Source organism: Mastigoproctus giganteus, chromosome 11 (genome assembly GCF_048544385.1).
Source record: "Mastigoproctus giganteus isolate SK-2022 chromosome 11, ASM4854438v1, whole genome shotgun sequence".
NCBI lineage: Eukaryota > Metazoa > Arthropoda > Arachnida > Uropygi > Thelyphonidae > Mastigoproctus > Mastigoproctus giganteus.
The window spans coordinates 55,392,468-55,412,465 of record NC_143585.1 but is presented as its reverse complement, the minus strand read 5'-3'; the positions used below and the strand labels follow the sequence as shown (position 1 = coordinate 55,412,465).

The following is a 19,998-nucleotide window of genomic DNA, read 5'->3' as shown; positions in this document are numbered from 1 at the left end:
CATGATTTACATTAAGAAACCTAGAAAGACACCTTTTGGCCTTTAATGCCCTTGTGTTGTAAACCCTTAAACAACAACAACAACACTATGAATTGTACTGAGGGAATTTCACACATCACAATTTTAAGTCTGCAGAAGGCTAAGAACCACCGCTACATCTTCAACAACGTTCTACTACTGAATTATGCAACCAAAATCAGCAGCCTTCCACATCATACCCATGTGGAAATATCTTTCATACCAAAATGGGAAACCTCTATCAACCTAAATCACACCTCAACAAACCATCTGGCATTAGGATTCAAATTCTAAACATAAGCTGGGACCTGAACATGACTAACACACTTTGAAATACTAGTGTGGAACCCAGCCATGGAAAATGCTCCCAATACATGTTGATGGACATTAGGCAGTTACATCTGGCCCACTCCGCTCGGTTTAGAAGTTTTGTTCAGCTGTATACAGATGGACTCCAACCCTGTGTTGGGCAGATTCTGTACATCCTAGACAGTATTATTCAGACTGAAACTGGGGAACATTCCCCCACCCAGCTAGACATTATAAAAGAAAACACTGAATATGACAATGCCAATATTGAACCTCTGTTTACTATACAAGACTTAGAAATAGCACTATCTAAAACCAAAAACAATAAATGCCCAGGTCTCTTAGAGGTTGAGATTATCAAAAAATTAGCAGAAAAATAGCACCAGAAAAATAAATAGCATTAGCATTAGTAGAGGCATTTGATGCAAGAAAGCAAGCTTATGCAGCATCAGCCAAAAAATAAAATAATAAATAAATAAAAAATAACCACTTCCACTTCACACCTCTGTTCGTTCGAAATACCTGTCCAGCTGAGCCTTAAACTTATTTAGGCTATCAACTTCCACGACAAGGGATGGAGGTCTGTTCCACTAACCAACAACCCGCTGGCTAAAGGCAAATTTCCTCACGTCTATCCTACATCTGTCTTCCCTCAATTTGAATTTATGCCCTCTCAGGTGATTATTCTGAGCAAGAGGAAGAATCCCATCAGCATTGAGCATGCTCAAACCATTCAAGGCTTTTTACATCTCTATCAGATCACCTCGCTGGTGCCTATTCTCCAGACACTGTAATTTGCAAAACTTAAGCCTTTCTTCGTAAGAGCACCCCTTTGTTCCATTCACCAATCTTGTTGCCCTTCTCTGTACTCGTTCCAGCATCTCTACATTCTTCTTGAAATGACGCCTCCAGACCTGTATACAGTACTCTAGGTGTGGCCTGACCACTGCCTTATACAAGGGAATAATCACCTCCTTATCCCTGCCAGAAAAATTCCTATATATCATCGACAATACACCATGAGCTACTCTTGCAGCCCGTCTGCACTGCTCAGAAAACTTCATATCTGCCTGCACAACCACCCCCAGGTCCCTTTCATTCTCTACCACTGTCAGTGTAGTACCACAGAGTTGATACGTTCTCTGGGGTTGCTGTTTCCCATATGTAGTACTTTACATTTGTCAGTGTTAAACTTCATTTGCCACCTCTCAGCCCATCTCCTCAACCTTTCCAGATCCTGTTGCAGTAGCATAGTGTCAGTAGTGTCCTTGACAAACCTTGACAACACTATAATAACTGTATGACAGAAGGTATATTCCCAAAAATATGGAAAAAAGCTGTGTTAAGATTAATTCTCAAAAACCCCAAGAAACAGCCTACTGATCCCAAATCATATAGACCAATAGCACTACTCCCTGTGCTAGGGAAAATACATGAAAGATTAATATATAGTAGATTAGCTCAGTACTACACGGAAGCAGGTTTACATTGTCACAATCAGTATGGTTTTAAGCAGGGCAACTCTGCGGAGGATGCCATGCACTACCTACTGACAACAGTTAAAAACTCAGAGGAAAAATATATACTGGCAATTTCTATTGACTTTGCTGGGGCATTTGACTCACTCTGGTGGCCTAGTGTCCTTAGGAGACTCCGCCAGGCAAATACACCACGAAACCTCTATAAGGTAATAAACAGCTACCTTACAGACAGAAGTGTCTCAGTACGCACAAGGTTCCAGGAATTGACATGCCCTGTGAATAAAGGCTGCCCGCAGGGTTCAATCCTTGGCCCTTTCTTCTGGAACATTGTTTTGAACGAATTTCTGGCCTTGGATCTGGGTCCCGTAGAAAGCCTGGCCTTTGCAGATGACATGGTTTTCCTTGTAAAAGGTAACATGCGAGTGGTTGTAGAGCAAAGATCAAATGCCACCCTCTTGCAGCTGCAGGAGTGGGCACAAATGCACATGCTCAAAATATCGCCTGATAAAACCAAATATTTTTAAAAGGCAATTTGGACATAAGAAGATATCCACAAATCAAAATTAACACAACCACTATAAAAATGGTAACAGAACTAAAATATCTTGGAGTGGTCTTTGATTCAAAATTAACTTTTTTACCCCCATTTGATCTACTTGGCGAAGAAAGTGAGAAATTATGCAGGTACGATTGCTAGCATCAGCCGAGCAGACTGGGGGCTCAAAAGAAAGATCCTGGCAATCATATACCGTGCAATGTTCCTACCTGTTATCACCTATGGAGCTGGTGCGGGGTTCACCCACTTGGCCATAGTAAGAAATAGAAATAAATTAGAATCAATACAAAGGACAATACTACTCACTATTATCAGAGCATGTTGCACAGTAAGCACACTTGCCCTACATTTGCTGGCCGGAGCTCTTCCACTTTACCTGGAAGTAGCCAAAAGAGGCTTATATTATAGATTTAAAAAGGGCATAGCCACAGAATTTCTGGGGATAGCCTTTGATACAACCAACACCTTCAATGATAAAAAAAAAAAGAATAGCCACAAAGCTCCATGAGCTATGGCAAACAAAGTGGGAGCAGGAAACCAGAGGACCAAGTTTCCCACCACACCCAGACGATGACTTAAAAACTGTCAGGATAGCAGTATTCTGCACCCTGACAGAAAACCTGACATGACAAACCTCCCCAGGACTACCCTCCCGTAAGTAACCACATAGGGGAGGGAGATGTAGAGGCAGCCAAGGAAGCAGACTAGCTGAAAAATATCAGTAAGCTAGTAGCAAAGGGATGCAATGTAGAGTGAATGAATGAATGAGAATGAAAGATAGATTGAACAGGCTGGGCACTGAGTGAACTAGGAATTATGGTAAAAGGGAATAAATGGCAGTTTTGGTGAAAGAAAGAGTGACTTGGCATGAGGGAAAGAGAGAGTGAATGGGAATGAGTGGAAGAGCAAATGTAATTGGCCGAAAGAATACAAAGTTAAAAATAACTTACACTACTTTATATTTACTAACAACACAAACACTATCACTGCATTCTCCCCTGGCCTGCAAAAATCTTGCGGCTAGGCCTGTACCACAACTGAAGAATAGCAGTAAGTTGAGATGCCCAGGGAGTGCATTGCATAAAGCAAGAGTTGAATAAATGAAATGAAAGTGTAATTGTGTGAGAAAAAGAACACAAACCATAAATTTTACAGTTAAGTACACACAAATCCTAGTTTTAATTAGTATTTAAATTTACATTACACGTCATTGCATCCCCCCCCCCCCCGATGTGTGAGGAAAAGATGAATGAGTGTAAGTAAAGATGAATGAGTGTAAGTGGGAAACAAGAAGGGAAAAAAGTGTGTGTGTGTGTGTGTGTACAGTGGATTCCGGTTATTTGGGCCACCGGTTAATCGGGGCAGCCGTTTATTTGGTGCAAATCTTAAAAAAACAGAAACCAATCGAGAAAATAGCCAGGGTCTACTTCGCTTAATTGGGGCAGGAGACCATGGCACTGGAGTTTACCCTACAATGTCTCCGATGGTACCATGTGGTTCGGTCGAAATTCTGGAGGTCACAACCATAAAAACAATAAAAACAATTAGCAGTCACCTGTTTATTGGGCTTTTCTGTTAGTGAAATCTATCATAAACGGACAGTAAACTCGATCTTACTGAATTTGCGATAATACCGACAGCTGGAATTCTGTGGGTTATTATGGTGAAATGTGTTTACACTTCCATGAAATCTTCAATCATATAAAAAAATTAATTTTCAGATCTTCTCTTCATTACTATTTTTAAATTAGTTACTCCAGTCTCGTTACTCCATTCTCACTTACGTGTTACTTACAATTTGTGTGTGCCGTGTTCTTTGTTATTGATTGCTTATCTTTTTACTGTTTTAAATTTTAACCCCTACCCACAAATATCAGTGAACAGAAATGCCAACTAGTTCATATGTACATATTAATTATTCCGATTTTCATGTATCATTTAATTTTTTAATTGGTAAGGTAATAAAGGGTAAATTTGTGCTTAATATATCTTTGTTTTTATAGCCTGTGGATAACATTCCTCCTACTTTCGCTAATTAGAATCGCTGTTTAATAGAATTAAAATTCAATTCAAAAATGTGATCACAATGACCGGCGCTTACTGCACATCATATAGTGAACGGTTCTTTACTATGGTGAGTTCGTCATAACGTGATTTGATTGTACAGTGAACAAATTGTAAAGGGGGAGTACATTGTATTTTTAACTATTTACGTGAAACTTCGGATAATTGGGGCAGCCGCTTAATCAGGCCAAAATGCACTAGTCCCGATGTGTTCCAAATAACCGGAATCGACTGTATATGAAACTTGAAAAAAAAGTAGAATGCAAGTAGAGTGAGAATGCAGATTATGAATGAAGTAAATGTGTGTCTCTCCCCACCCACTGCCAACTAACATATCCCATCCCCAGAGCGGGATGGGCAGCTTGACCATCCTACCGGATTTGATACTACTTTGCCAATGAAGACATTCTGCAGCTTTGCTGCCGACACACCATTGGCGATCTGAACTGGGTACTCTAACCCGGTTCTCTTTAAAACCCCATCCCCGGGCAGGGGAGGGAGGAGACAGGTCTCTGTCTCCTCTCCTCCCTGCCTACCCTATTGTCCCTATTCTTCTATCTGTTTTCCCCCTAGTCTTCAGTCTCCCCACCCCTCTCTCTCTAACTTACAATTACTAGGGTCCAAACCATTGTTAAATTGCTTGAGCCCTACACCCAAAAACTTTATAACATCTATTCGCATAAATAGTACTCCTTTTGGCTGAGATAGTACCCCTCATCTATAATGGGTTTTTTTTTTTTTTTTTTTAGGTCCTAGCCACTGAAATCTCAAGAAATTAGGTGGCAGGACCTGCCGGAGAAAATTACTATAATAGTGGTGTACCTGCCTCCACAAGGCGGAGTGTGGACAATGTTGGGTCCCATTAGGGGCCCAGCAGCTAAATGACCAGAGGAACAACGATACATGACATGTACAAAATCCATACACTTTTAAACTTCAGGCATTGACAGTGTTCTGTTTCACACCCACAATGGACTCACACTCACACCTACACGGAGATTGCGGAAGACCCTGGTGCCTTTTGACAATAAAAACACTCTACACTCCACTCTGTATACAGATGGATCAAGGACTGGCAGTAAAGTTGTATAGCTGTAGTCCTGCCAAATGCCATCATCTCCAAACAGCTCCCCTCAGAAATCTTTAACAAGAAGGCATTGAAAACTTTAACCAAAAAGACAAGAAGATGGAAAAATAGAATAGAAATAAAATTAGTGGAGCAAACATTAGTGGAATAGAAATAAAATTAATGGAGCAAACATTAGTGGCTGCTTAAAGAGCTATTTGCTATGCTACTGACATTTGTTTCATTTATTTTAATTTTAATTTATTTATACACACAGGAATTTTTCCAATATAGATGAAGAAATAATTATCCTGTACAAATCAACGATCAGACCATATCACAAATACCATTTATAGATCTGGAAATCTCATTTCAGGGAAGAACCTGACTTGAAAGGGTAAAAAAAGGGCAGCAAGACTAGTTGTAGATGCAAAGAAATATTCTTATACAAAGAGACTCCATTTCTGTAAAGCTTCCTTTGAAACTAAGCGTGTGCATGGGGATCTGATTTGACTTATTAACAGCTTTAAAGAGTTTGAGAAAAGTTAAGGGAATTATGTTATTTTTTTACACTGATACAAACAAGAGCATATACAGGTAACCCTCGTATAACACGGTAATTAGGTTCCTACAAAATCTTGTAGTGCGAAACCATGTCATGCGGGACTAAGAACCAGTACGAAAAGGGGAGTTACGTTCCAAAAGCTAACAAAAATACATATTTTTATAACTATCGGAAACTTAATTTTTATTAAAAATAGTAATAAGTGACAAACGCCTTACAAACTGTGATACATATATGTCAGATGTGATGTGCGTTCATTTTAATTTTCTTCCTTTTCATTGCACAGTATATTCACCTTTTGAACTTTCTTCTGCAGCATCTAGATTTCTTGTATCTTTTCTGCTCTCTTTAAAATATCAGTATTCTGGGATTATTTGCTTTTACTTGATAGATCTTTGTAAATTGCATGGAATGGAGCTAAGTATTTTTGAAGCTCCCTTTTGAACTTTGTGTTCCTTTCAGTCAAAGGATCTGCATTCAAAAAATAAGATTCTCATAGCTCGGTGAAGTTTATGTATGCTTTTTAGTGTAAAATTTGGAACTTCAAATTTTTATCTGTGCTATCATCTGAATTGATTTGGTTTACCTCTGATTCTATTTCCACCAAATACGCCTTGCCAGCCTCTTTTTCTACCAGTAATTCGTGAATGTCTTCTGTAGTGATATCATCAAAACTTTCTCCTCCTACCGACTCAGCAAGTTCTACTATTGCAATAGATTTTCTACCGGTAGAAAATAGATTCTACTATTTTCTGCCGGTTCCACCATATTTCCTGAATGAACTGACTCTGGCCATACATTTTTCTAACACACATGTAATGCTGATGGTTTTATTTCTTTGAGCGATAAAGCTATGATTCTGATACAGTAGTCCACAATTGAAAAATGTTCGGAATCAATTTTTTCCAAAATCCATTGTAATGTTTTTTTTATAAGTAGATATAATGCCTTGATCTAATGGCTGAATTAAAGTTGTATTAGATAGTAAGAACGTTACTTTAATATTTTGGATGACTTAAATCTTTGGATGGCCTGGTGTGTTATCCACTAGTAATAAAACTTTGAAATCTAGATTTTTTCCGCTTTAAATAGTTTTCCATAGCTGGCACAAAACAATTTGGAAATCATTCTTTAAATAAATCAGCTGTTACCCAAATTATGCCACAGTTCCTTAGCATAATTTAGGGCTGTAATTTAATTCACAATAAAGAAATTATTCCAAACATTCAACAGGGTTTTCACCACTCAAAAATACCATGTTGTGGGGGAATTGCCGTAATTTATCAATCATGTTAGAGCGAAACCGTGTTGTAGAAGTACTGTGTTATAAAGGGGTTGTCTGTATATTAAACGAGAGCTAATTGTAGAATGGGAGGAATGAAAATTTCCCTTTAGTCAACTGCTGTTGAAAGGTCACTACTTAGCCTGCAGAGCTGATAAGCATATGTAGATTTAAAGACCTATTAGAAAATGTGAGGGAAAGAATTTTTTTTTAACAATAGATTCTATATAAACTTTGCTTTCTTATGCTGTTGTTCCATTTCAGTACTAACAAACTTAGAATAAGGACAATTGAATAATGCCAAGTAACATTGGCATTATTCGAAATTTTTTTACAAAAATTCATGTGGGTTTTTTTTATTTATATATATATATATATATATATACACATTTTTATATACAGGAACTGCAGCGCCGTTGCAACACATTAATCACTTTAATAGAGAGAGAAAATCAAGAATTAGAAGAGAAAGAAAAGGCTGAAAGGAAGAAGCGAGGCCCAAAGCCTGGTCAACCTAAGGTAGTGTGTTTTATATCTTTTTGTTGTAACTGCTATTATTCATGGAGTAGAAATTTTTTTCAGTGTGGTCTATGCTTCCTAAGAGGAGAGATTGCTTCTACAGGGATAAGATACACTTAAATAGAAAAAGGGTGCAAGAATATTTGCTGATGCTATCGAGGTCGGAAAACTGGTGTCAAGGTGTGTCCTGCCATTGCCTTATACAAAGGGATAATCACCTCCTTATCCCTATTTGCAAAATTCCTGTATATCATTGACAAGACTCCATGACCTACTCTGGCTGCCTGTCTGCATTGCTCAGAGGACTTTGTATCTGACTGCACAATTACCCCCAGGTCTTTTTCATTCTCCACCGCCCTGAGTGCAGTACCACACAGTTGGTACGTTTCTCATGGGTTACCACTACCCATATACAGTACTTTGCATTTGTCAATGTTAAACTTCAGTTGCCACTTTTCAGCCCATCTGCCCAAATTTTCTAGATCCTGTTGCATTAGCACACTGCAATTACTATCATTAAAAACGCTGCAACCTTTGTATCATCTACAAACTTGGACTTTAAGCCTGATATTTATCAGTATCATTGATAAATATACAAAACAACAGTGGGACCAACACCTAACCCTGGGGGACTCCACTAATAACATTAATCCACGAAGAACAGAGTCCATTGATTACCACTCTCTGTCTTCTCCCACTCAGCCACCCTTTTATCCATTGTAGCAACTTACCTTAATACTATTCTGCTCCAATTTGTACAGTAGTCTTCCATGCTCAACAGTGTCAAAAGCTTTCCTGAAATCCAAGTGTATGATATCAAAATTATTTCTTGCATCCAGTTCCTTTGTAACCACATCATAATACCAATCAGATTTGTCATACAAGACTTTCCCTTAACAAACCCATTCTGTGTCTGCATTATTACTGCAGTCTTGTCTAGATGATCCTGCAATGCTTATTTAACCAGTGCCTCCATTAATTTCCCTGGAACAGCAGTTAAACTAACAGGTCTGTAATTACTTGTGTCACCCTTTGATCATCCTTTGTGAATTGGGGTTACATTTGCACATCTCCAGTCCATGGGGTGCCTCCCCTGAGTCCAAGGAAGCTCTCATAATTATGGATAAGGGTTTGCTTACTTAATTTGCTGCCTCCTTTAATATAACTGAATAGATCCCATTCACGCCGGGTGCCTTTTTTATGTTCAATTTCAAGATTCTCCACTTAGCTCTCAGTTATTGCAAAATGGCTAAACACCCTTTTACAGTTTGATAAACTTCTGGCATTTTCCTCCCTTAATAACTCGTGTGTGAATGTAGATGCAAAATATTTATTGATTATCAGCTATCTAAGCAGGATCATCAACAGTCGAACCATCAATATCAAGTGGACCAATCTGTTCATCCCCCTCCTTTTAGAGTTTATATAAGTAAAGAAGTCCTTGCTCTTTTCCTTAGCATCCTTTGCCAAAGATTTCTCGTAATCTGCCTTTGCTTGCCTACTCCTTTGTGACTTAATTACAGACTAGCTTAAATCCATCCCATGCATTTTTCTTCTCTGTTACGAGTCTCATTAGTTCATCTGGCATCCATTTATTCCTAAACCTCGAACAGTATTTCTTAATCGGTATGAAAAGCCTAGTATCTTCCACGATTAGTTTCTTGAATGCTTCCCACTTAGAATTTGCTGTTGGTAACATCATCAGTTGGTCCCACTGTACAGAATTTAAAAACTGTCTGAGACCACTTTAGTCTCCTTTAAGGAAGCAAAAACCCTTCCCTTTAACCCTGATGGTAATTATATCTTTAAGAATTCCCACATGAGTACACTGTGATCACTGCCACCTAGTGGTTCCTTTATCTGCAAATTCTTAATGCATGAATAATCACTGGTGATAACCAGATCAAGAGTATTACACTCTCTGGTTGCCTCTCAAATATGCTGCTGCAGAAAACAATCATCCAATAAATCCACAAAAAAAATTGCTAATGTGCGAATGACCGCACAAGTTCCACTCAATATTTGGAAAGTTAAAATCTCTCATTACAAGACATTCTGATTTACTGGCCCACTCTATTTCTCTGTACAATTGTTCATTGTATTCATCCGAGTCATTAGGCCTATAACACACTCCTACTCTCATTTTACCTTTCCCAGTGCTTATGTTACACCAAACTGACTCAACATTTCACTGTCGACCCATATCAACTGGATGTACTGCCTTAGATTTTATGTTTCTTAACTAACAGTATAACACTTCCTACCCTGTCTATTATTTAATATTTGTTATTCTTGATTGATGAGTTATTGCTGTATTTAATAAAATAGAATATGTACATAACAAATATTAAATATTTTTTACATTTGTTGGTCTAAACTTAAACTGATCTAAAGTGCTTATAAAAATAAAATTACATTATAATAAAAAAATGAATTCCTGGAAAGTGCTTCTTTTCAGAAATGCATATGTTTTCATTCTTATTAAGCAAGGGATAAACTTGGATTCAGTTATGGCTTGTAAATTACATTTTAAATTTACTGTTTTTATTCCTAAGCTCGTAGGGCCCCCTGGCTTCCAAACTATATCCAGAATTTAATTCTCTACAGAATTTTGTACTCGTCTATATAATAGCTAATCTTAATCTAAGAGGAATTTCAAGTTTTATTCACAACTTTTGGTTTTATATCATTTTACCAAGCTTTCTCTGTAGCTTAGTTATGGCAAAACCAATAGAACAGATATCATGAGTAGCGCGCGTGCACACACACACACACACACACACACACACACACACACACACACACACACACACACACACACACACACACACACACACACACACACACAGCGAAGGGGATGCCAGAAGTTTATCGCACTAACGAAATTATGAGAGCATCCTTGGATTCAGTGGAGGTCCCTATGGAAAAATTTCAAATAAATCTCCAATTCATAAAGGGAGATAAAAAGGCGACTTGAGTAATTATAGACCTGTTAACATCTGTTCCAGGCAAAATAATGGAATCACTGGTTAAAGGAGTAATGCAGGACTGTTTTGACAGGCATGCAATTATATTGCATTCCCAGCATGGATTTTTCAAGGGGCAGTCTTGTCTAACCAATCTGATAGGTTACTAAGATGCAGTGACCAAAGAACTGGATGAAAACAAAATTTTCACATCGTATGCTTGGATTTCATGAAGACTTTTGATACTGTTTTACATAAAAGACTGCTGTACAAATTGGAACTATGTGCCATTAAGAGCAAGTTACTGCTATGGATAAAAAGATGGTTAAGTGGAAGAAGACAGAGAGTGGTTATCAATGGACACTCCTATTCGTGGAACTAATGTTAGTGGAGATCCCCAGGGCTCAGTGCTGGGTCAATTGTTATTTTCAATATTTATCAAATGATATTGAAATTATGTCAGGTTTAATATCTAAGTTTGTAGATGATACAAAGGTTGGCAGGGTGGTTAATGACAGTCATCGGGGTAAGCTTCTGCAACAAAATCTAGGACAGTTGGGTCGATGGGCTGAGGAATGGCAGTTAAAGTTTAACATTGACAAATGTAAAGTACTATACTTGGGGTTGTGGAGAATGAGAAAGACCTGGGGCAAACTGTGCAGTCAGACATGAAATTCTCTAAGCAGTGTAGACGTGCTGCCAAAACAGCTCATGAGGTTTTGTCAATGATATACAGGAATTTTTCTTGCAGGGATAAGAAGGTGATTATCCCATTGTGTAAGGCCATGGTTAGGCCGCATCTTGAGTACTATATACAGGTCTCGAGGCCTCAGTTTAGGAAGGATGTAGACCTGCTGGAATGGGTGCAGAGAAGGGCATCCAGATTGGTGAAGGGAAAAAAAGGGCTCTCTTACCTAGAAAGGCTTCAGTTCTGCAAATTGCAGCATCTTGAGGCCAGGCACCTGCGGGGAGATCTGAGGTGTTTAAAGCTGTGAATGGATTGAGTAAGCTGAAGGTTAATGATATTCTTCTACTTGCTGAGACTACACACATGAGAGGGCATAAATTCAAGTTGAGAAGTTGAGGAAGGATGGTTGCAGGATAGATGTGCAGATGTTTGTCTTCAGCCAGTGGTTGGTTGGTTGTTGGAACAGGCTTATATCTGAAGTGGATGGATTGAATGAATTCAAGGGAGAACTAGACAAATTCTTTGAGGATATGGATGGGTGAACTCTGGGGTTGTTTTTTTTTTTTTTTTTGACATGCTATATAAGTTACTCTCTTGCATCATTTGCCATTACTACACTACATGTATAGCATCTTTTGTAGGGCAGTTCCAGAACTTTAGTTCAACTCTGCTATGGAACACTATGATGATACAAAACTCTGTAAATGGCCAGAGAGATATATAATATTGTGTTTGTGCAGTGTAAGTGTTTAGTTGTTTCTGGCCATTTGGTCACCAGGAAGGTGATCACATGGAAAGCCTTCCCTGTATTTGCCTACACTGTGAGGAGGTGATAGACCACAATTATGTATGTACTAGCCCACCTTTACAATCTCATACCGAATGCCTAAAGAGAGCTTGGGATAACTCAAATAAAAAATTATGTACCAGGTACATAATGAGTTGCTGCCACTCTTCTCTGAGACTGATAATGTCACAGTGGCAGCCGTTAAAACGTCTTTACGCAGGAACTCATTATGTGAAACTGGTACAGTAAAATAAATAAAAATAAGTATTGCTGCATTACTTTTATTGGAAAAATAATTTCAGTACAATGAATGGAATTTTTCATTGTACTAGTGTACAATTAAATAATTCGTATAAAATATATTATAATAACACTAAAATTATTGGTCTGTGGTAACTGAAATAAGATATATAATTTTGACACTCAAATGATTTTAATTCCTGAGTGAGTACTCCATCGATTGTCGTTCCATTAGTATTTACTAAAGTATTTGACTTAATATCTAAATTGAAGACATCTTTCATAAATTCACAAAGCTTCTTTCCAGCCTCGGAATTTAATTCTAGATTTAAATCGCCAGCGAGAACTATAGGTATAAGATCCAGTGGCTCTTCCAATAATTTTGCACCTTTACGGCATCAAATTCTTGTTTATGAATTTTTGAATAATATCTAACGACATCCTTGGAGTTGATGTATATGGCAAAGATGAAATTAGATTCACTTGAAATTTGTACAAAGATCCACAAATGTCTCCAATTTCACTTGATACTGCTGTTGCATTGCTGCTATTATATTACGAACATCCGACCTTTTAAATTGAGTCACACATTGGAATGGTTTAAATAATATATGTTCATCATTATCCAACCAGGTTTCACTTAATGCCAATATTTTGGATTGCTGTAAGATTGTGTCCGTTTCGATATCTCGAAAATGGGCCCATAAACTTTGTACATTTCTTGACAATATAGATATACCACTTGTATGAAATCTTGCAGTTCGGCATGAAGTTCTATATTCAAAAGAAGTGCATCCAGTTGATATAGATGGACAGTGCACTGTTGAGTCAGTTTGGTGTGACATAAGCACTGCAAAAGCAAAAATAAGAGTAGGAGTGTGTTATAGGCCTAATGACTCGAATGAGTACAATGAACAATTGTACAGAGAAATAGAGTGGGCCAGTAAATCAGAATGTCTTATAATGGGGGATTTTAACTTCCCAGATATTGACTGGAACTTGTGGGTTGGTCACTCACACACTAGTCAGACTTTTGTGGATTTATTGGATGATTGTTTTCTGCAGCAGCATGTTCGAGAGGCAACCAGAGAAAGTAATACTCTTGATCTGGTTATCAGCAGTGATCATTCGTGTATTAATTTACAGATAAAGGAACCACTAGGTGGCAGTGATCACAGTGTACTGATGTGGGATTTACTTAAAGATTTATTTACCATCAGGGGTAAAGGAAAGGGTTTTTGCTTCCGTAAAGGCGAGTACAGTGCTCTCCGACAGTTTTTAAATTCTGTACAGTGGGATCAACTGACGATGTTACCAACAGTAAATTCTAAGTGGGAAGCATTCAAGGAATTAATCGTGGAAGCTACTAGACTTTTCATACCGATGAAGAAATATTGTTCAAGGTTTAGGCCTAAATGGTTATCAAATGAACTAATGAGACTCGTGACAGAGAAGAAAAATGCATGGGATGCATATAAATTATCAGGCGACGCAGAAGCCTGTAGCAGATATAAGCTAGTCTGTAATCAGGTCACAAAGGAGGTTCGGCAGGCAAAGGCGGATTACGAGAAATCTTTGGCAAAAGATGCTAAGAAAAACAGCAAGGATTTCTTTACTTATATAAACTCTAAAAGGAAGGGGATGAATATGATTGGTCCACTTGACATCGATGGTTCGACTGTTGATGATCCTGCTCAGATAGCAAACAAACTGAATGAGTATTTTGCATCTACATTCACACGTGAGGAATTATTACAGTTTGAAAATGGAAGAAGGTTATCAAATTGTAGCAGTGTGCTTAATGATTTTGTAATAACTGAGAGCAAAGTGGAGGAGAAATTGTTGAAGTTAAACATAAGAAAGGCACCTGGGGTGGATGGGATCTATCCAGTTATATTAAAGGAGGCGGCAAAGCAACTAAGCAAACCCTTAGCCATAATTATGAGAGCATCCTTGGATTCAGGGGAGGTTCCCACGGACTGGAGATGTGCAAATGTATCCCCAATTCACAAAGGAGGTTCGAAGGGTGACACGAGTAATTACAGACCAGTTAGTTTAACTTCTGTTCCGGGTAAAATAATGGAGTCACTGGTTAAAGATGCATTGCAGGATCATCTAGACAAGACTGCAGCAATAATTCAGACACAGCATGGGTTTGTTAAGGGAAAGTCTTGTCTGACAAATTTGATTGGTTATTATGATGTGGTCACAAAGGAACTGGATGCAAAAAATAATTTTGATATCATATACTTGGATTTCAGGAAAGCTTTTGACACTGTTGCACATGGAAGACTACTGTACAAATTGGAGCAGAATGGTATTAAGGGTAAGTTGCTACAATGGATAAAAGGATGGTTAAGTGGGAGAAGACAGAGGGTGGTAATCAATGGGTGCTGCTCTTCGTGGACTAATGTTATTAGTTGAGTCCCACAGGGTTCGGTGTTGGGTCCACTGTTGTTTTATATATTTATCAATGATATTGATGAAGGTATATCAGGCTTAATGTCGAAGTTTGCAGATGACACGAAGGTTGGCAGGGTTGTTAATGACAGTCATGGCAGTGTGCTACTGCAACAGGATCTAGATAATTTGGGCAGATGGGCTAAGAAGTGGCAACTGAAGTTTAACCTTGACAAATGCAAAGTACTGCATATGGGTAGAAGTAACCCCAGAGAAACGTACTAACTGTGTGGTACTACACTTAAGGTGGTAGAAAATGAAAAAGACCTGGGAATAATTGTGCAGTCAGATATGAAGTTTTCTGAGCAATGCAGACAGGCTGCTAGGGCAGGGCATGGGGTTTTGTCAATGATATATAGGAATTTTGCTAGCAGGGAAAAGGAGGTGATTGTCCCTCTGTATAAGGCAATGGTCAGGCCACGCCTTGAGTACTGCGTACAGGTCTGGAGGCCTCATTTTAGGAAGGATGTAGATTTGCTTGAGCGTGTACAGAGAAGAGCAACACGATTGGTGAGGGGAATGAAGGGATCCTCTTACCAAGAGAGGCTTAAGTTCTGCAAATTGCAGTGGCTGGAGACTAGGCACCTGCGCGGTGATCTGATTGAGGTCTATAAGGCCTTGAATGGGTTGAGCACGCTGAATTCTGATGGGATCCTCCCACTTGTTCAGAATACGAACCTACGGGGACATAAGTTCAAATTAAGAAAGGATAGATGTAGAATAGATGTGCGGAAATTTGCCTTTAGCCAGCGGGTGGTTAATTGCTGGAACAAACTTCCATCTGTCGTTGTGGAAGTTGATAGGTTAAATAAATTTAAGGAGGAACTGGACAGGCATTTGGAGGGTATGGTGTGATTTTTTTTTTTTTTTTTTTTTTTTGGCTGATGCTGCATAAGCTCCTACACTTGCTTTCTTGCATCAAGTGCCACTACTACTACTAGTAGCTTTGCCGTGGTGAAATGTGAAATCGTCGTGGGGATTTGTAATATATAAACCTTGCAATGAGGTCACTTGAGATAATGCCACGTAAACAAGTTGCTGTTGATCTTTCTCATAATTGTATACAACGTTGTCGAAGGTCCCTCCTTGAGATTTATGTATAGTCAAAGCACAAGCACATACTAAAGGAAATTGTATATGTCTACATGTTAATTTTCTATTGTTGTTGTTGAATGGAATCATAGTTGATCATTTTATAATAGGTATGGATTGACTAGGTAAATGTTTATCTTTCACATATTTTTTATAATGAGATTGAAGGTTATGCCCTGTTTTTGACTCAGGAAATTTCATCCATATTCGTTTAACTGTTTCTTCATCCTCAGATTCAAAATATACTAAAGTACTGTTTGCACCGTTTACCAATCCATCGACCACATCTCTATTTGTAGTAATGATGTACAGTTTCCTTTCAATGGTAGAATATATGGAAGTTCTGTAGTTTCAGTCACTGACATTTTATGAATTTTATTTTGAATCCCTTGCGGACATAAATTAGTAGCATCTTTGGTAATAACACTTCTCCATTTTTGTAAGAATTTTAGAAAATGTACTATCGGACTGTCGAACAGCTTGTACTAATTCATGAAATTTTAGTGAATGCCATAATTCTGGAGCAATCTCTAATAACTTGTTTATAAATTCTTTCGATTCCAATTTAGAACGAGTAATATTAGCTGTTATTCCTACTGATTTAAACGCAATTTGCAAATTTTCTGCAGTATGCATTTGCATAATTTTCATTGTCATATATAGCAAATGTTGGGGGAGTTACTCCAGGATGATCAGATCTACGAATTTCACTCAATGCCATCATAAAGGGAGTAATTTTCAATCCATTTTTAAATTTTCTTGCATGTCCCAAATATATAGCTGGAAAAGAAAGTTCTTCTGCATGTATATCAAATATGAAACTTGTTGATGATTTCTAACCCGGTGCTATACATAAATATCTTCAGACTATAATAATGTTTGTTGCTGAATTAACAATAGTTCATCATCATTTATCCCCAAGAAATCGTCACTCGCTTTTATGCCGTAGAATTTATCAAATACTGTAACCATATTTTCACTATTTTCTTCTGACATATCCTTGTAGGTATGATGATTTATGTATGAGTCTTTGTTTTATATGTACATTAATGGCATAATCTTCATCTAATTCTTAGGTAATTGATGAACCATAGTATTTACGTTAGCTGGTACATTTATTTGTCCAATGATCCCAGGGCGCCTCCGTAGCCAGGTGGGAAGGAGCAGCAGTGCGTAGCACACGCTTCTTGATTAGACCGGGGTTCGAGCCCGTCACCACCAAATACGGAGGATGCGGAAAGGTCGGGGAATGACCACCGCATATCCCCAGAGCAATATGGCCTTAGTTGCTAATGCTCCTAAAAACCAAATAACAAACAACAACCAATGATCCCATATTGTCCATGTTCATAATGTAAACGACGAATTTGCATAAAGGGTAATCATGGTGATATCAAACACTCAGTTACAACATCCAGCGGAGGCAAATGAGTATAAATCCATTTGACATGGCCATAGTTGGTATCCATCCTCTTTTAATGAAGTATGACATGTATTATTACACATTGTGAAAGTACTCACTTCTTGTAAATGAAATTCATTTTAAAGTAATTCATATGAAGTTGTTGGAAATGGTTTAAAATCTAATTGAAACCATAAACGATCACAAACATTACAACTAAATCCAAATGGGTTTTTGTACACTAGTTTTTCAAACTCACTGTCAGCTTGTGTAGACACTATAGGGATGTGTAATCAGGAATCTCATTATTAGCCATTTCTAATTTTGCTATGGTTGAATTTCATTATTATTTGGAATAGTTTGAATTTCCTTTTCTTCCATTCACAGTATTCCTTCATTATTTCAGCTTGAGTTTTTTTGGGTGCAGTTTGAGAACTCACAGGCATGACGAAACACTCTTGCTGAATTTCATCTGGATTCACATTTCTGTCCAACTTCCCTTTCTTTCTTTTACGATATTTCTTCAAACGCTGGGCTGTAGATTTTGGCACAGTCACTCGCATTTTAATCATTATGCTGATATAATGGTATAATGTAGCACGTCCCTGCTCAATTATACTTGTTGTGTCACTGCACTTATTGTAGACAATTCGGTTTTCTTGGGCGCATGCGTTGTTCTTGTTGTGTCACTACAGCAACAAGTACAATGCATGTGCATCAGGTTTCGTGACGATTTCTAGGTAACGTACTTTTTTCCAAATAACGGTGGTAAAAACGTTTTTAACGTCAAAAAACCATAATCCTGCTCTGGAAACCTGAAGCCAGAAAACTCCCTCACTTTAGCACACACCTGATAGGATAGACAAAAATGAAATGACAAGATTATAAAATCAAAATATGAGGAGCAATTGTACACAAGTGAGTCTATGCCAGCAATGATAATGGAGGTCCAGAAAGGATGCAGTAGAATTCAGCACAGAGTTGTCGCTCGGCAGTAGATGGCAGTATTGAGTTGTAGTCTGGGTAATTTCTTCAGCTGGGACTCAGAGAAGAAGGAAGCTGGAGTAGATGAATCACTAGAGTATCTAGAAAGTGTAATCTGTTTACAGTGGGTAAATATCTTGCAAGCAGGAGAAAATGAAGTCCAAGAGATAAGAGGCTGATGAAGTTAACTATGAAGTGGACAATCAAAGAGGACATGCTCCCAATCCTTGGGTTGTGTTGTCCATAGAAATACATAAAAAGGAAAATCCAGTTTATATGAAAATGTGTTTTATGGCCTATCCAGCAATAAAAACTGTAAGCATAATGATGCACAAAATTATATGTCAACAGAGTTCTCACTAGAAACTTTCAAGTATTGTTACCATTTTACTTTTTATAATGTTGACATACTAATTTTAAAATATTAAAATTGTTACATTTTAAATATTAAAATTGTTACATTTTTGTTTCTCTTTTTGGCATGCAGGCCAGCCAGAAATGTTTCACCATCACTGGCTAGAGTACTCTTACATTAAATTGATAAAACCAATCTAGTGCCAAAGTACCAATATGGTTTAGGTTGCTACATTACACAGTCTCACTTTAGTGATCACAAGGTTATGGGTCTTTACCAATTTTTCATCTTGGAAAATTTGCATAACCCACAAGTTACATCTAAGCTTTGAATTAAAAATTTTACATTTTGCTTTTACCTTATCTCTTTCTCTATATATATATGCATCTTCCTTTGCATGAGTTAACTTTCTACTGTTTCTCCATAGGGAGCCCCAAAACGTAAAGCTGATGGAACTCCTGACGGTCGAGGAAGAAAGAAGAAAAAGCAGCAATAATAGTGACTTATTATAGGCTTTATAATGAAATCACAGATGTGGGGAGGGGGGGTAAATCCAAAACTATCCATTTCTCATCTGTAATTCAAGTAGTTTTGTAATGTGAACATACATACTGTATAGCATAGGATGCTATATTGTCAGTGTGCTTGGAGAAAGAACTATTTTCCAATTTTTATTTCATGTAATCTCTTCATGAAATCTGTACACATCTGCTCACATACTGTGTATTTATGTATTTTATGTACAGTTTGTCATCTGGGACCTAATTATTTTGTACTGCTGGGAGCTGTAGTATATTAAAATGTATATTATGTCATTTAGATTAAGAGGATTTAATTTTACTCATAGCATTTCATAAAAATGAAACTTTGTAATCATGTGATAATTGCACATTGTCAGCCATTTTCTCCCCCCCCCCCATACAGAATGTCATTGCAAAAACTTTAATTTCACAAGTCAGGAGGTCACTTCGCTCCCCTCTGATTTGTGTCACACGAACCTGAATTATGTTTTTTTTAGTGTGGAAAAACCCCCCCACACCCCTTCTAATAATCAAAAGATGTACAAAAATTATATTACATTATTTTATTATCTAAAAACAAATTAATAACAAGACCATCATTTATATATTTGATTATAAACATTTCTTGTCCAATTTTTTTGAT

The 19,998-nt window shown here is 37.7% G+C and overlaps 1 protein-coding gene across 1 annotated transcript in view; it reads left to right on the top strand.

The window, feature by feature from the left end:
- Positions 1 to 19,649, top strand: part of Iswi (nucleosome-remodeling ATPase imitation SWI) — a 473,510-nt gene extending 453,861 nt beyond the window's left edge. The window contains exons 23-24 of the mRNA XM_090385082.1: positions 7,744 to 7,860; positions 19,262 to 19,649. Of these exons, the coding sequence (XP_090241208.1) occupies positions 7,744 to 7,860; positions 19,262 to 19,330 (186 nt within the window). The 3' untranslated portion in view covers positions 19,331 to 19,649. The remainder of the gene's footprint in view (positions 1 to 7,743; positions 7,861 to 19,261) is intronic.
- The last annotated feature ends 349 nt before the right edge of the window (positions 19,650 to 19,998 follow it).